At 38.9% G+C, this 17,598-nt stretch overlaps 1 protein-coding gene across 10 annotated transcripts in view; it reads left to right on the top strand.

Moving 5' to 3' along the window:
• LOC107549847 (calcium-dependent secretion activator 1) overlaps nucleotides 1–13,885 on the top strand; it is a 118,766-nt gene extending 104,881 nt beyond the window's left edge. For all 10 annotated transcript variants that reach the window (XM_016231686.1, XM_016231619.1, XM_016231557.1 and 7 more), the window contains 3 exons: nucleotides 169–276; nucleotides 12,103–12,207; nucleotides 12,941–13,885. In XM_016231686.1, the coding sequence (XP_016087172.1) occupies nucleotides 169–276; nucleotides 12,103–12,207; nucleotides 12,941–13,108 (381 nt within the window). In that variant the 3' untranslated portion in view covers nucleotides 13,109–13,885. The remainder of the gene's footprint in view (nucleotides 1–168; nucleotides 277–12,102; nucleotides 12,208–12,940) is intronic.
• Nucleotides 13,886–17,598: the final 3,713 nt, after the last annotated feature.

Below are 17,598 nucleotides of genomic sequence, written 5' to 3'. Positions count from 1 at the left end.
GATATTGTTTATATATATATATATATATATATATATATATATATATATATATATATATATATATATAGGCAGTTCACAAGGTTTTTGAGCGGAGCTGGTGTATGCTAATATTCAAATTACTTTAAGCAGTAATACATCTTTCTCTGTCTTTCTTTCCTTCATCTGCAGAAACCTGGGATGGATGTTGCCGACAGCTATGTGACATTCGTTCGCCACTCTCAGGATGTCTTGCGGGACAAGGTCAATGAGGAGATGTATATAGAAAGGTTATTTGATGTAAGTAATGGCTGTCTTCTCCCTCTGTGAAGGGGGAGGCCCTCAAAAATGTGACATAACAGCCAGCTAGGAGGGATAAGTCACATTTTGAGACCCTGCTTCTCTCTCTTTCTCAGTTAATTTCTCTATCTTTTAATCTTTGACTCTAACTTTCTCTCTTGCACTGCTTCTTTAGCTTAACCTTTCCACTCTGCAGTGCTGTGTGTGTTCCTGAATGTTCTGGCTGTAATATTCCCTTTGCTCTGCTCGTTATTCCTAGTGCAAAATTCTGGAGGAGGATTATCTTAAGATGTGTTCTCTCACAAAGGGGCATGCAGATGTGAGCTTAAGCAGTTCAAGCTACCTACAACACACTGCAATTAAAGATAGAAACTGAGAATCTACAGATGTCTACATAGCTGTAGCTATATTATGAAAGGTATAAATATATTACAGACCTTTGATTAAATGTTCTGCTTATTTAGAATAGCTTGTGGTTCCATGAAGAGAACAGTAGAATAGAAATATACAGAAGCCCTAAGTGGACAGGCTTGTTTTGTCATGATCACAATTTTATTTTAATCTCGATGTAACAAATCCCCCAAGATCTCAGCATAAGGTTTGGGGTCAATTAGAAAAATAAAATATTAATACTTTTATTCAGCAAGGATGCATTAAATGTATCAAAAGTGACAGTACAGACATTTATAATGTTACAAAAGATTTCTATTTCAAATAAATGTTTTTTTAACTTTCTATTTTCTATAAAAAATGTATCATTGTTTGCACACAAATATTAAGCAGCACATCTGTTTTCAACATTAAAAATAGTTTGAAATGTTTTTTCAACAGCAAATCAGCATATTAGAAAGATTTCTGAAGACTGGAATAATGACTGCTGAAAATTCAGCTTTACCATCACAGGAATAAATTACATTTTAAAATATATTCAAATAGAAAACGATTTTCAAAAAACTAATTTTTGATTAAAAATGGCAACAAAAAAAATAATAATTTAAAAAATGTTAATGGATAAAAAAAATGAATTGTAGTGTAGTTATTTAGTAACATTTACAGTGATGTTGAGATGTCACAAATAGTGTGTATGTACATATAGTGACTCTGAACATGTGGTCTATTTTATTGCCATTAGGACATCTGCATGGATATGTGACAAATGCCTTTTAGTGATTGCAGCTAACCAGAAAAATTGTTCACAATTTTTTTTTTTTTTGTAAAAGTAGTGATCATGAGAAAACAACTCATGACAAGATCATGAAAAAGTGCAACAAATAATGCGTTTCCTCTTAGTGCTTCTGTAGAAACCAAACAAATTGGAGATACTAAAACAATCAGAGTGTGATGGATATTGTTTTGTTAATTTTAGCTGATAGTTGGGGCGGGGGCGGGGGCGAGGGCGAGGGCGAGGGCGGGGGGGCAGGGTGTTACAAAGGCAACTGCCCTATTTCCGGAGAAAATCTCCCACTAAGGAGATCCAAATAGAGAGAAGCTCTCCAAACCTTGGGCTTATTGTGATAAAGGCTTAAAGAAAATGAAAGAATGAGGGGAAACACTGAGGGCAAAAAAAGAGGAGTTGAATAAGTAACACTGAAGGGGAGGGCACACAATGGAGAACACTGTCTTAAGGGATGGCCAGGCCATCATGTTGGTTATAATCCTTTTGTGCTGTCTGTAGACCAGTTTGTTAAGTGTGTGTTGTTGGAGAGGTGTGTTTGCATTGTGTGGCTAAAGACTTGTGTTTATATTCAGAAAGAAAGCCAGAGTGGGAGTGCCGATCTGGAATCATCTTTCCTGCCAGTTTGCTTGATGTCGCTTCTTGTGTGAAATCAGGACAAACTGAACCGAAAACATCGCTCCCGCTCTGAAATGCTTTGTGAATATGGCTCCTCGTGTCATATGTGAACAATTCAAGTAAGACTCCTGATTGTGGTTCATTGTTGACTTTCACTGACCAAGGATCAGTAGTCTTACTATGAGATGCTTTAAACATATGAGCTCTGGTTTTTCGAGTGTCCTACAAAAAGGCTGCTTGAATCTGCTGCTTTACGCCAGCTTGTACTGGTTTTACATCGGTTTTGCAATGCCTAAGTATCTTTCTCCCCTCCTGGAGGTTGTCTGAAAAGATCCTGTGTTCATTTCTTTGTTCATTCGCTTGGAATGAGATGGTGTTGCTTATTTTTCAGTCGCATTGTGAATTTGCTTCATTTCCTTGAATGCAAACAAGAAAAATTCCCATCTGCCCTGTCTTTCCTACCCTCTCATTCCATTTCTCCATTTTCCTTTCATGTTTTTTTCCACCTCTTTACTTGCTCTCTCTCTCTGCGCCTGAAATGAAACTTATCCTTCCTGTCAAGTTGTTTTTGTCACATTATGCCAAGTGGCATTATTCAGAGTCAAATAATCTTCCTTTGTACATCTACTAGCATGGCCCATGTCCTCAGAGACTCAGCTCCTACATGCACTTACACACATCCATCCACACACAACCAGCCAACAAGCCCGCCCTCCCCAACCTCCCGCCCCACTGCCGTCAACCCCAGATGGGCACACATCTCTCCTCTCCACCCGCTGAAGTGGTCAGGCCTCGGTAGTCAGTTGAAAAAGACAACATGTGTGCATGCATACACACATGCACGCTCACTCTGTCTCACACACACTAACACGCACACTCTGGTCCTCACTGTTATGCTAAACAGCCATTGAAATAGCACCGCTCTTTATTGGGGGCTCCAGGCAACCTGCTCAAATGTTTTCTTGTTACTTTGTCATTTCACTTGTTAAAGATGTCATAACATCCTCCACAATGAGCCATAACACCACGTGCTGTTGTTTTAAACCTGCTACATGCACCCTATTAAAAAACGGCACTCTGTTTATAAAAAAAGAGGAGATTATAGTATCGATGGGACTAATTAAATGGGTTTAAAGGAACAGCACACCCCCCCCCCCCCCCTTTTCACATTTTTTTTTTTAACTCTATCCATTTTTGCTGATTTGGAAAAGCCCATTTGATACAAGGAAGGAATGGTAATATAAATATTTTAAAAATATATCTTTTTAAGCAATAAATTTGAGTTAAGCATAGCAAAAAAATGTATTATCAAGTGTAGTGTTAGTTCTGGCAGGTCACGTTAGTCAAGCTCGCATCAGCTGACCTTCAGCTGATCCCCATCTACCTATGGGAATACGACACTTATCTAAGCATTCATATATAAGGTCCCTCAGTATTATCAGCAGTTTTCGCATTGCTCAATAGCTAATTCCCCTAATAGCTAATAGCTAATTCCCAACTCCTCCTCTGTCAGTCGGGATTCAGCCTTCTGATTTTCCTTGAATCAGACTAATTCTAAAATGTGTACATAAAATGATTGAACTTTAACAATATCTGCAATACATTTATGTAGTTCTGTTCTGTTTACCCTGGGGGTTATTGCTGCTCTCCCTGCTCTCATCCATGCTAGGCTGCATGGAGGCGCAGGGAGTTCTTGCCCAGAACAGAACCATACCGCCAATCCAAACTGTATGCTAATTGTCAATCATCTTTGACGATAGTGGTCCTGACATAATTTTAATTATAGCTAGTTAGGATTCTTGTTAAATGCCTGTTTTATAAGTTAATACTGTACATGTTAGTCTGTTCATATTGGTCAGATTGATATTGGTTCATCTTTTCTGGTTTAAAGTGAAGTGACATGTGGCCAAGTATGGTGACCCATACTCGGAATTAGTGCTCTGCATTTAACCCATCCAAAGTGCACACACACAGCAGTGAACACACACACACCGTGAACACACACCCGGAGCAGTGGGCAGCCATTTTTGCTGCGGCGCCCGGGGAGCAGTTGGGGGTTCGGTGCTTTGCTCAAGAGCACCTCAGTCGTGGTATTGAAGGTGGGAGAGAGCGCTGTACATTCACTCCCCCCACCTACAATCCCTGCCGCAACCTTTTGGATTACGAGTCCGACTCTCTAACCATTAGGCCACGACTTCCCCGACTTCCCACGACTTATTCAGACTAGGCAGTGAGATTTAAATAATTTAGAAAATGTATCCAAAATTTTACTAATATGTTAATGATGAATAATGAAAAAGCTACATAATTTAGTTTGGACAGAGTTGCAGTCACTACAAGGGCTGTTATCTTCATCATTCATGCTGTATTGTGGTTTTTAATTTCAGCCAAGATCTTGCTTTCACTTGTTATTTTGGCCTCCTCCCCTTATACACTTTTTCATTTTTTGATTGTTTTAAGTAATCCGCTTTGAAGTGATCTGTTAGGTGGGTGTAGTATAATTGCTTAGTGGTTCTTGGATGGTTGTCATATTGAAGTATATGTGGCCCACACTAAGCTTGGGTTAATTGGGGTCAAGGATGCTGATTTCTCAAAGACAGAGATGGCACATTGGCTAGAGTAAGAAGATTATACTTGCTGTTTGACTAATTCAAAATATGGCTGTGCTCTGCTTTCATATCAGCGTTTCATAATGCAGAAAAAAGCGACCATATGGAATTAGGTATTAAAAATGAAAACAAAGAAAAATGGATGAAATTTTAGTCCAGTGATATGCATAAAAGGATGGAGAGTTAAATAATACTAGTAATTAACAGGAATCGTGAAGAGCTTTATTGATAATTTTATTAATTATTGATAAGTAAATTAATTTATTTATTTAACACATAAATGGATGACATTTTAAAACATTTCTGAGTTTGTGGTAATTTAAGATTAATTAAACTATGAATTAAGATTAATTAAAATACATTCATATTAATTAATTAACATATTCAGACAAAATTATCTTACTTAATTTGAAAACAAATATTTCATTAATAAAAATTACTTAGAAGATGGTGACTTTTTAGAAGTTCAAAATCCAGATACAAGCTGCCTGAGAGACAAATCATTCGCCAGTGGATGGATAAAGTTTAAGTTCCGGAAAGAGGACCAGAGGGAGGGGGAGAAAATTAATTTATTTCACTCCGCTAGCCTGCCAGTTCTTGAAAGAACAGCTGAGGAGAGCAGGATTAAGGCAGCTGTGCTTAACGTGAGGGCTCATCTGTCAGATTGGGGTGGAGCGCATAGATCATTGATTAAAAAAAGCCTTCTCCAAATCCAGCGCTTCACTGATACCGCAGTCCTGCCCAGGCTCTTCAGTGTGTGCGTGTGCATATGCATGCGTGTCTGAGTGCCAGCAGAGAGATTCAGATGCACGGCAGATTACACACGTCAATTATACACTTAATCTGCTTCTGGGAGAGATTGCAGCCTACCCTCATTGATTGATTTGAAGTATTCCTGTTGACCTTGGCCGTTTTAGATCGTCGAGATTGCACTTTACTGTGACAGTTAATGCGGTTTAATCGTTCTGCTGCTGGATACTGCAAAGAACAAGTAGGGTTAGGGATACTGGAAAACAAGGCGGGTTTAGACTGAGCTGCTGCTTGTGTTGCATTTCACAGACCTGTAATACCACTTCACTGTCTGGGACACTTAACCACTTTGCAGGTCCGGCTGACCCAAGTGAACAGTTTAATCAACTTTAGCTAGCACACAAACTTAATGCTGTGCATTCTGTGGTCTAAGAAAAATAGGGAGAATAATGAATCAAGGCAACAAGTTTTTAATAATAAATGCTAATTTCTTTTTTATTATCTTTGTGTATTTTGAAATTTAGTTTATTTATTTTAAAAGATTTTTAAAGATTTATTTATTTTGCTTTGCTTTGTGTTTTGTTTAGCAAAAGAACACTTTGATCTACAAACATGCAGAAAACATGGAAAAGAAAAGACATATTGTCTTAGACAATTTTAAACATTTTTATCCAGTTTAACCCCATCGTAACAATTTCATTTTGAAAATGTTTTTTGATTCTTGATTATAATAGCCAGAACAACAACAACCAAAAATGTGTTTTTGTTTTATTTATTTCACTGAAGCCTCTGATTGCGATTAGATAATCATGCGATATGGGAGGCGGATGTGTGCTTATTGTTTTTCTCCCCAGTTAATCCTTTTATTTTAGAGGTAAACCAATTCAAAAAGGAGATTTAGATAAATAATTTGAACGCTAGTAGGTCAGTATGAAAAAAAAAGACTAAAAGGGACCCAACAGGTCCTTTCACGGAAACTGTTCAAAACATGTTAAAGGGGTTTGGCTCTTTTAGAATGCAGGGCAGATGTTAGAGGTTCAGGTTTCTGATAATTACAGAGGCCGAGGTGCTTTCTTTGTCGCTTAATGTGAGCCAAGACTAATTTAAATAAACCCGCAGCAACAACACTAACGGCTAGAGATTTTAGCAAAGTAAACGTTCAGCAGCAGAAGTGTATTCGAGCGCTGTGGCTCTCAACTGGCTCTATTAGCCGTCTATTGGCTCTCTCTCCATCTCTTGCTCTCCCCGTGACATATAAGTGAGGTATGGTGGCATTTGTTTGATTAACTTGTCTGACAAAAGTGACATCTGCTAGCGGGTTCATGTATACGAGAGGCTCAGCGCGGGTCCGCCTTTGTACATCTGTCAGCATAGAGGCAGGGGAAAAGGGTGAAAAGAAACAAATTGGTCCCAAAAAGCAGCCCATTCACCTTCTGCGCTCCCCCTCCCACCCCTTAGCCATTCAGGTGCACCGCGGGGCTCTCAAGTGCTCGCTGGTTTATTCCATTTCGTTCCCCCCATTGATGCCGAACCCCACAAGTGTTATGCTCCTCATTCCTGCTCGGCTCAATCCTCCCCTAAGCGTTCCTTTGTGAGCAGAATGGCTCACTTTGCCCTGGGACCAAACTCTCTCTCTCTTCTGTTCCGTATTTTATCCCTCATCCCCTTTTCTTCATTGTGTGTTTACTCAATGACACGATCACAGGCTGTAAATTCCTGCCGTGTAGTTCATCTCAACGAGCTCCTTCTTTCGGAGCATGTTTTTCTAAAGAAAGGCCCTGTTTGGACACTGGGCGCACACAAGTGCCGGTTTCCATAGCAGAAATGCATTCTTTGCAATTATACTTTTTGATCTGCTCGTTCATTTTGCGCCCCACCCAAAAAATTGCTCCAGACACCGTTCCGTTCAGTAGATTATTCCTTGATTCGCACACACAAAAAAAACTGAATTAGAGACACTTAAAAGTGTAGCAGAGCTTGCTCAGAAACAGTAAGGGCTTGTTCCACTTAAGGATCTGGTGAGGCGTGCAAATCCCGAGCAGGGTTCTCTTTGTATCCACAACACAATTGCGAGCAGTTTGAAGCCCTTTCGCTTGCTGAGCCTGAAACTTTATGTTCAGTCCTGCCATTCAGAAGTACCTATTTCTGGAGAGAAAGAGCGAGAGAAAGAGAGAGAGGACGCTAATGCAGCAGCATGTCGGAGGACCGCGTTTAGGGTCACGTATTTCCTACACAGTGTTTTTTCCGCAAGGTCTCAGGGTCCCGCAGTGGAGAGCTAGCGAGCACCGGGAGGCGTGGGGTCACCGGTGTGAGTTACCATGGTAATTGAGTTCAGTCATCAATGGACCTCCTCTCAGGAGGGATGAGGCGAACAATAACGGGCCAGTGGCGGCCGTGAACAGCAAGCAGGTAGGATTACCCCAAGCTTTTGTCCTAAGTGCATAATGTCTTGTAGTCAGATTTAAAGACTCCTCAGCCCCCGGGCCTCCCTCTCTGGCCCGGCAAGGGGCCCGATTCACTCGCCTGGCCAGCAAGAAGGACGAGTGCCCTACGACTCGCTGGCCTGAGAGAGGCGGCTCTATTAAGCGCAGACAAAGACGCAATGAGTACCAGGAGAAAGGTTGGACATTCGATTTTCGTGTTTTTTCTTCAGGGTATTTTCTTGATTTTGATTCGCAAGGAGGCACCGCTTTCGTCCTGTTTTCATCTCCACCGGCTTGTCGCTTCGCATTAACATCAGCGCTAGCAACCATCATCATTCCATCCCTACTGCTAATTGCAGACACAGCTGGGTCCCAGCAGGAGCGCTTCTCAAACAGCCTAGGCCTCTGAGAGTAGGCCGAGTGGCACACACACATTTACAGAGCCACTACCACCAGCAAGGGCAGAAAGAGGCAGAGTCATAGGTTGCTTGTAATCCCCCATTACCCCCCACCGAGTCCCCGCCCCCTCATCGGCATTCCTACTTTTGTAAAAGTGTTTTTTTTCTAATCCGAGCTCGGCCCTTACCAGCTCTTTCTTCCTCCTGGTTCTCACATAGGAGCCTCTAGCTTTCAGGTGCTTCAGGATTCGTTAAAAGCGAGCGTGTGTGCGTCTGCGACGGGGGTGGATGGATGTGCAACCTTACACTGAATTCTGTTTGTTGCCCCCCTGCTAGGCGCTATGGCTTCCTGTAACATGTCAAAGACGAGAGTGTGAACGCAAGCTTAGGAGCGCGGCTTGTGCATGGGCGTGGTGTGGCAGGGGGCAGGAGGTCGCTCAGCCTTTCAGTGCACCCCGCTAGAGGTGTGGGGGCCCTGCAGATGTTCATGTGTGTTGTATTGGTAACCATAACGTACGCATCCAACACACACTCGCATGTACACACAGCCCTCATGCTTTCCAATATCAGATGGAACTCGTTAGATGATCACAGATTTTTTTTCTCTCTCCCATATCCGCTTCTTTCATTATGCATTCAGAGTCATGATACTCCTGTTTTGGCTAGCAGCTATTGCCAGCTTCCCGCTGCTCAATATCCAAAAAGTGCCACAGTACATAATACGCTCTCGGAGAGTCTTCTGTTTCTCTGCTGACAGCAGAACAATGTCCCATTGCCAGCACTGTTCATTTCACAACCAAGACCATAGAGGACATGGTCTTACTGGACGAGTCTCATGAGTTTGAAATACTGATTTATCAGAAAATACGCCTGTGTCCACATTGTGTGTCATTTGATTTGTCATCTAATTTGGTGCCCACAGCAGGGTCTATAAAGTGGAACTCCTAAATTATTATTAGTATTATTTTCAGTATTTTCGATTTTATATGTTGATAATGTCATGAATTGATAGTTTGGTAGTAATTTTTGAAGAAACGGTTCACCCCAAAATAAAAATGCTGTCATCATTCGCTTCGTTCCAAACATTCTTTCATCTGTGGAACATAAAACTTTATTTTGGAGAAAAAAAAACAGTTTATTGTCTATACAATGAAAGTCAATGGGGTCCAGTATTGTTTTGGACCCCATTGACTTTCATGGTATTAACAAAACCAATTTTCATTCTTCAAAATATTCAAAACAGTCTTCTTTTGTGCTCCACAAGAGAAAATCAATCATACAGGTTTAGAATGACACGTTTTTTAGTAAATGATGACAGAATTTTTATTTGAGGGTGACTAATTGGTTTAAAATGATAAAGGGCGGCGAGGTCACACTATTATAGGAACAAATGTAGGAGATACAGGGTGAGCATGAGAGAAAGACTGAGTGTGAGAGAGAGCAGTTGCTCCAGGTCTGGCCTCCCTGTGGGGGGCCATCGCGGCCCGGCTGCCCGATCTTTCACAGGCACAGAGCACCAGCCCTCACAGAGCAACACCAAGCTCTGATTCACTGCAGGGACAAGCCACTAAGCTCAGCCACTTAGATTGAATCCTAAAATGCCCATTTGATTATTCAGACACACCTTAGTGGAAAAATTTTACCAGTGTACCACTTAAACACCAGTGGATTGCCCTTTAACGTGTGTTAAACTAGTGAACCAATGAAACATTTGGCTTAGTGAATTGTGTAATGTTTTCTACTCAGGGCTTTTGACAAGGTGAAAGTGCCTTTTTTAGACCATCACAATCAGAAGCGTAATGCCTTTTCAAACTGAGGGTGCAAAGTGGATTTTGTATGGAACGTCCACAAAAAGGATTTTTGATAAGGCTGCAAGATCATTGTAGGTTAAAAATTGTTGTCTAAAAACTGTAGCAGAAATCATATATCTATACTTGGTCCATCTAATCAAGTCACACCATCATATCACATATCAACTTGTGTGTTTTATGTGGAACACAAAAAAAAAAGTTTTTTTCTCTCTTCCATACAAGGAAAATCTGTAAGCATTGGTTTATTTTATTTTTTATTATTATTAAAAACCATAGTAAATAAATTAATTAATAATTATGTGTAAATAATAATTGTGAAGAATATATGTAAATTGTTAATGCCAGGTTTAAAGGGTGTCTTAGAGTTCAGGTTTTTCGTATATATGAAAAAAAAGACCCACTTAAACCCGGCATTAATATTTTCTTGATATATATTGTATTTTCTATATATATATATATACTGGTCATGCCACTGGTGACCCTGTAAAACAATAGGTACATGACACCCCTGGTACTCAGCAATGCTAGTCTAACATTTTCTCGATTCTTTTTTACTGATTGTATGCATAAGGCCTCATGGTGGTACTGTCAAGTGTGCTGCAGTTACCCAAGACACACCTCCTGTGTCTCCGGCTCGATTTGCTCAACTCCTAAACCGTTGAGACTCAGTCAGCTCAGATTACCATCAGACCAGCTCGATCATAACTAATCAATTAGACTTCAAACGAGATTCTCCCCACGGTCTAACATCTGCAGCCCAAAAGCTAAGTGTGCTGCCTATTTAGGAGGTGCTTTGAGTTCAGTGCATTTCAGTGAGTAGAAATAGAGGGCAAAACGCTGAGACTAAGAGAGAGGAAGTCTCGTAAAAAAAAAGACCCTAAGCCACAGTTACATTAGCAAGCTCATTGTGACTGCGGTAAAGACAACATGTCCGCTGGGAAAGATGGATGTTTCTCTCTCAATGTGACAGAAAGTGCCACGTTTGAAATGCACGCAGGCTCAGGGCAGGATTGTGGCTGGCTTAACATGGGCAACATCTCTCATGATCAGTGTCCAAAAGCAGCACAGGAGATAGCGGATGGGATCCAAAACTGTCAATTAGCAGTTCCTGGGTGGAGCTGTGGAGACAGGGAGAGGTTTGGGTGAGGATCATGACTGTGACAGAGGGACTTCATCTGAGGCAGAGCTCATCTGACCAATTTGCTCTCAGTGCCTCTTTAAGCTCTGTTCTACCAGTCATTTTCCTCCATATCTCTCTACAAGTGAATCTAGTATACTTGATGCTAAATTTAGTAGAAGAAAACTCCTACCGATCAAAAGTGCATAATTAAGATGGCTATTAATGTAATTAATGTTTTTGAAAGAAGTCACTTATGCTCACCAATGCTGCATTTATTTGATCAAAACTAAACAGTAATATTGTGAAATATTATTACAATTTAAAATACCTGATTTCTATTTGAATATATTTTAAAATGTAATTTTTTCCTGTGATGGCAAAGATGAATTTTTCAGCCATTACGCCAGTCTTCAGTGTTGTACGATCCTTCAAAAATCATTGTAATAATTTGCTGCATAAAAAACATTTCTTATCTATGCTGAAAACAGGTTTTGCTGTTTGCTGCTTAAGATTTTGTGGAATTTCAGGATGAATTCTTTGATGAATTGATTTGTTTGAAATAGAAATATTTTGTAACATTATAAATGTCTTTACACTTTTGATCAAGTTAATTGTGGGGGAAAATATTCATTTATTTTCTTTATTGTTTTTTAATCTTAATCTTACACAGCAAAAACTATGATAAAATTAATAAAACTATTATATATATGATGAGCATAAGTGACTTACTCATAGTTGTGAGTATTTTTAGATCTTGTACTAAAAGGATTTTCATTCACATAATCTGATCTCTTGACACAGATCTGCTGCCATCACTTGTATGTGTTTGTTGTTTTTGTAGATGTGTGTTCTTGTGTGTTTGTGCGTGGCAGCATCTATATGTGTGTCTGTCTTTGCTGGAGAACAATGTATTTGTGTTTCAGCAATGGTACACCAGCACAATGAATCTCCTGGGCACCTGGCTGATAGACCGTATGGACCTGCAGTTGCATGTGTATCAGCTGAAAATCCTCATCAGAATTGTAAAGGTAAAAACGACACCATACTTGACCACTAAAGTGCGTATAGATGGCCATCTGAATTCAATGCAGAACAGCTATAGATTCAAAACTGCCCAAGTATGTGCAGGAAGTAATCATAGCACAGTATTTGCATCAAATGCACTTGTAAACACATGCTATAAAAATATGCACATACCAACCAATCAGATTACAGAGGTGGATCAGACAAATGAAGGTGGTCATCCTCTCCAGTCTCTGCTGGCTAAGAAGACTAGAGTAATGGCTGCTGAAAATTCAGCTTTGCCATCGCAGGAATAAATGATATTTTACAGTACATTCAAAATGAAAAAATATTATTTAAATAGTAATAATATTTCACTAAATTACTGTTTTTACTGTAGTTTGATCAAATAAATGCAGCCTTGGTTTTTTTTTCTCCCAAAAACAATAGGGTTGAAAGGTGATCTTGGTGCATGTAGTCAACATTACAATTCAACATTTTATTGTTTAAATGCACCTATATGCAGAGTTAGTTTTATATTAGATAATAGTTTAATAGGTCTACATATATAGAACAATCGTGCTATTTGCTTCTAATGCTCAAACAACATAATGGGACATCAAAGTGCTGTACCATATTCATGCAAGAGACAAAAATAAAATATACATCACATTTTATTTTCATGTATATACAACTAAAACACTCTAGATCCACTTCATGCCCCTATACCTATTCCCACAATGCTCTCTGTTTCTGCAGAAAAAGTATCGTGATTTCCGACTACAAGGTGTGTTGGACACCACTCTGAACAGCAAGATGTATGAGACGGTGAGAAACAGGCTGATTCTAGAAGAGGCTACAGCATCTGTTAGAGAGGGAGGGATGCAAGGCATATCCATGAAGGACAGCGATGAGGAAGATGACTAGATTCTGCTGAAGACAATTAGGTGTGGACAATTCAGTCAGCCATGTCTATCGTGGCCTAAAACGATGCATGTACCACTGTCCATCACTCGTACATGTCTGGATGTTGTTAACGACGTGCTCTATGACATTCAAGGGACCACCTTCAATTAAAATGAAACAAAATATATTAATCTCTATTCAGATGATAAAAGCATATATTAACCAAACTTAACATTAATTGACACAGTTTGACGGGGGTGGGGGGGTGGGAATAAACAAAATGTCTGAAATTCATTCCTAAATGTTTCTAAGCAATATGGAGTACCATTTGTAAACGATGTTGTGTGAGATGGTAAGGAACAATGCTCGTCGTGTCCCTGTTCAATGCAAATCCGTATGACGCTTCTTCAATGTATTGTAAATACAGTAATGGTACATAACTGTGCATAGACTTCATTTCTTTTGGCGTGTAGGCCAACTGACATGATTGTATTAACTTGTTCAGATGCTTATATATTCAGCTCACTTCAACAACACATCAAAAATCCACAATGTGTTTACACCCAAAATGTTTTGAGACACCTTTTTTAACAAGTTAGGTAAGGTGGTATGTTTGTAGCTGTATCTTAGATGCAATATATTCCCATAGCTTAAACTGACGTCAATACTTTTTTATGTTTTTAAGCCATGCATTATTAAAAAAAAAAAATAATAATCTAAAATATATTTATTCTCTATTTGGGGAGTAATCACAAAGATGCTTTTTGTTTGTATCCTTTTTGTTTCTTTGCAACAAAGCATTTCCGATCCTTCTATTCAGATGGCCTCTAAATGCTTGCAGGTTTTCATCATTGCCACTGTTGTTTCGTGTATACAGCGTTTAATATTCCCCTCTGTGCAGTAGCTGCATGTCCCAGTTGTCAGAAATCTTATCTGAAATCGTTTGATTTTGTGGAAAGTAACTGGTGGATTCATCTTGCGTCGGCCTTATGAAAACCCCAGTTGGAATGCAAGAAACTGGGGCTTACAAAATAAAAGAATTCAAACGCATAACTTTGTTTTTTTTTGCTTTTTAATGAATAACAATAGAGGTCACAATGTTTTATTCACCCTATAAGTCTTTATACATAAAGTTATGCCCAAAGTTTCAAATTCAGAAGCAACACCTGCATACAGCACATGCTTCATTCAGTACTTGCAGTAGAGGTGAAGCACACAATACTTCAACCATGACTTAACCTCTGCCCACACCCACCCACTTCCATCAAAAAGAAAAGAAAAAGAAGAAAGTCTGAGATTAACATTTTGGGATTAAGCCATAGCTCATCTTCAGTGCCTATAATTCCAGGACAGAAGGAGATTGATTGACCAAAGATGACACACAGACCAGTCCCAAGGCAGATCTTCTCAATCAGATTAACATTTTTCATATAAGATTTTCAAAACAAATCGGTCTGATCTTCAAGACAGTAAGGGATTAGATATTAATACCATGACATATTAAAAGAAGATGGAATATCTTAATTATAACATAGATTGCTCGAAAACAAGTCTTCAAGGATGAGAAAAACAACCAAGAGATTTGAAATGAAAAAAAAAAACCCACACATTTGGTACCAAACATGAATCATTACACGAAGTGAAAACTGTTCATATTTTAATATCACTAACATCATTGAGGAACCACCTCTAAGCTTAAATTCCAACAGTCTATAAATTTAAATAAAGAGATCATATTTCAGATATAATTTTTATTTTATTTATTTTATACAGAAGGAGATTGACTGGTCAAATAATTTGTATTTAATTTAAATTAATTTATAATGATATGCAGAAGGAGACTGAGTGGCCAGTGACAACACAAATTGTATTTAATTGAATTGTATTATGATTTGAAAGTATTTTGTGGTCACAAAGGCTGCATTTATTTGATCGCAAATACAGTAATACTAAAATAAATATACTTTACTAATATACTTTAATATACTTCAATACTTTAAAATAACTGTTTTCTATTTTAATATATTTAAAAATGTAATATAACCCTTTGTTGCCAAAACGGAATTTTCAGCAGCCAATTCTCCAATAGCCAGTCTTCAGAAATGATATTAATATGCCGATTTGTTTCAGGAAACATTTCTTATTGTTATCAACAGTTGTGCTGCTTAATATTTTGGGGTATTTGAAAAAATATTCAATTGTATATTTTTAACATTTTAAATGCTTTTATATCTTTACAACGATCTGAATTTAAGAATATAGCCTATATGTTTTGCTGTGGTGTCTTTATGATCTATAAAGGTCCAGTGATGATTGTATAATGTATCATTCAGCATTTACACGTCATGTTGTTAAATAATATTGCATAGTGTCCACTGGCACATAGTTGTTAAGGTGAAGTGTTTCATTTAACCCCCTGGAGCACAGACTATGGGCAATAATGCAGCACTCAGAACCAGAGAAAGGAATGGAGGAGCTTTAACTAGCAGATGGAAATTGCCTTTTCATCTCCTTACTCTTTCCGATCCAAACCCACGAATACAATTTGGTGTTGCTTGGCGCGGGGGCACAGGGCAGGGAAAGACAAATGAGAGAGGCCCAGCGCTAGAATATGTTCCCGTGGCCCGCCGCAGTGACCTAATTGTGGGAATGTACGCTTCCTCCGAGGCGCCACTCTCGCGCTGATTTCACTGTAATCAACAGAGGACGACAGAAATGCTCTGTCGCCGCGCGCGGAGCGCCGTAAGAGGAGGCTCGGATATCATACATTTAATTTCCTCATAAATCCTGCCGCAATGCAACAATTTTGAGAGGGAGAGGACCCGGCGACAGATTAATAGGCAAGGAGATTTATTCTGGCACGATCTGAGCTGCTTTGGCTTTTAAGCCTCAATCAGGTTAGGAAATAGGAATGATAAGTGTATCCAAATAAAAGATTCTCCAATTGACCGGCGCAACAAGAACTGGCCCCCAGGTTCACACTCGCATCTGCGGGGGAGAGGGTTTCGGAGACGCGGAGGCGAGGCGAGGCGAGGCCAGGCTTCGAGCGCAGCGTGTGACCTCCGGAACGAATGCGGTGGGCAAATGAAAAACAGAAACACACAGCAGAGTAGCACAAGATTGACAGACATTTGTGTGCCAACGTTGGGTTAGACTTGAACGTTTCAATTCGAGGCCCACAGCGTGCGTAGTTTCGCCCTGCCTGCTCGAGCAGATGTCATTGTGTGATGACTCGACGGAGCACGACTCTCACCTGGACGACTGTTCTCAGAAGCGCAGCTCGTGTGGAGCGATTGGATGCCAGCTTGCGTCTCTAAACCCTCTAAGTAAACAGGTAGATGTCAGATCCCTTCAACAAGGACAATTCAAAGCCTCTTACCAAGCCGCAACCATCTTATCTCTGCATTAGGACTGGGGTACAACGGGCCTGATTATTATTATTTTTGATCTTTTCCGTGAAATGAATAGCTTAATGTTTGAAGTAATCTCACATTATGTTCAGCTCATGGGAGCGCCGTCAGAGTGCGAGACAAAGAGAGATGAAGATGAAGATCATCATCCTGTTTTAATCAGAAATGGCTGAGAGGATAAAGTGTGTCATATCTGGCCCTGGGAATGGGCTTACACTGAGAGCTCACTCTACCTAATATCCGCCCTTCAAGCGAGCTGTGATCAATCAAGACACCATTACATGTCGCAATCAGCTGTGTTAGCATATTTAAACCTTTCAATGTTTTTGACTTTTTCTAAATGACTTTAGCTGGGCAACTTCTGAATAAAAGATAAAGATGTGCTTCTTAAAGATTTCAAGTCATTACGATTAAGCAATTATAGGAGAGGCTGTGCTATATTGTAAATACAGTCATGGCTGAAAAGTTCATATAACACAGAAAAGTGACTGTATTTACAATATAGCCTTGACAGCCTTATTGCATTAACAAAAGGACTCCATTTTTCATTCAAAATTATTACATTATTTTGATCAATTATTGTCAATTCATAATACAATAGTAATTTAGAATATTTAAATATTTTGGTTGACTGAGTTCTTGTTGATCAAACAGTACAGCTTGAACTCATTGAAGTTAAACACACACACACCAATATTGTTTTTGAAATAATAGTCTCTTAAGCTCACCAAATTTATTTGAATAAAAATAAATACTGTGAAATATTATTAGGATTTCAAATAACTGTTTTCTATTTTAATATATTTTAAAAAAAATATGAAAATATAAAATATCACAAATATTTTCTGTGATGCCAGAGCTGAATTTTCAGCAGCCATTACTCCAGTCTTCAACGTCACATGATCCTTCGGAAATTATTCTAATATGTTGATTTATATTTTATAATAATATTATTGTTGAAACAATTTATTTAAAGAATTTATTAATTGAAAGTAAAAAAAACAGCATTATTTATATATAATATAAATATAACATATATATATATATATATATATATATATATATATATATATATATATATATATATATATATATTATATA

This window comes from Sinocyclocheilus grahami, unplaced genomic scaffold, assembly GCF_001515645.1.
Source record: "Sinocyclocheilus grahami isolate Dianchi unplaced genomic scaffold, SAMN03320097.WGS_v1.1 scaffold2.1, whole genome shotgun sequence".
Classification (NCBI taxonomy): domain Eukaryota; kingdom Metazoa; phylum Chordata; class Actinopteri; order Cypriniformes; family Cyprinidae; genus Sinocyclocheilus; species Sinocyclocheilus grahami.
The sequence above is the reverse complement of the archived record's forward strand: the minus strand, read 5'-3'. Positions and strand labels throughout refer to the sequence as shown.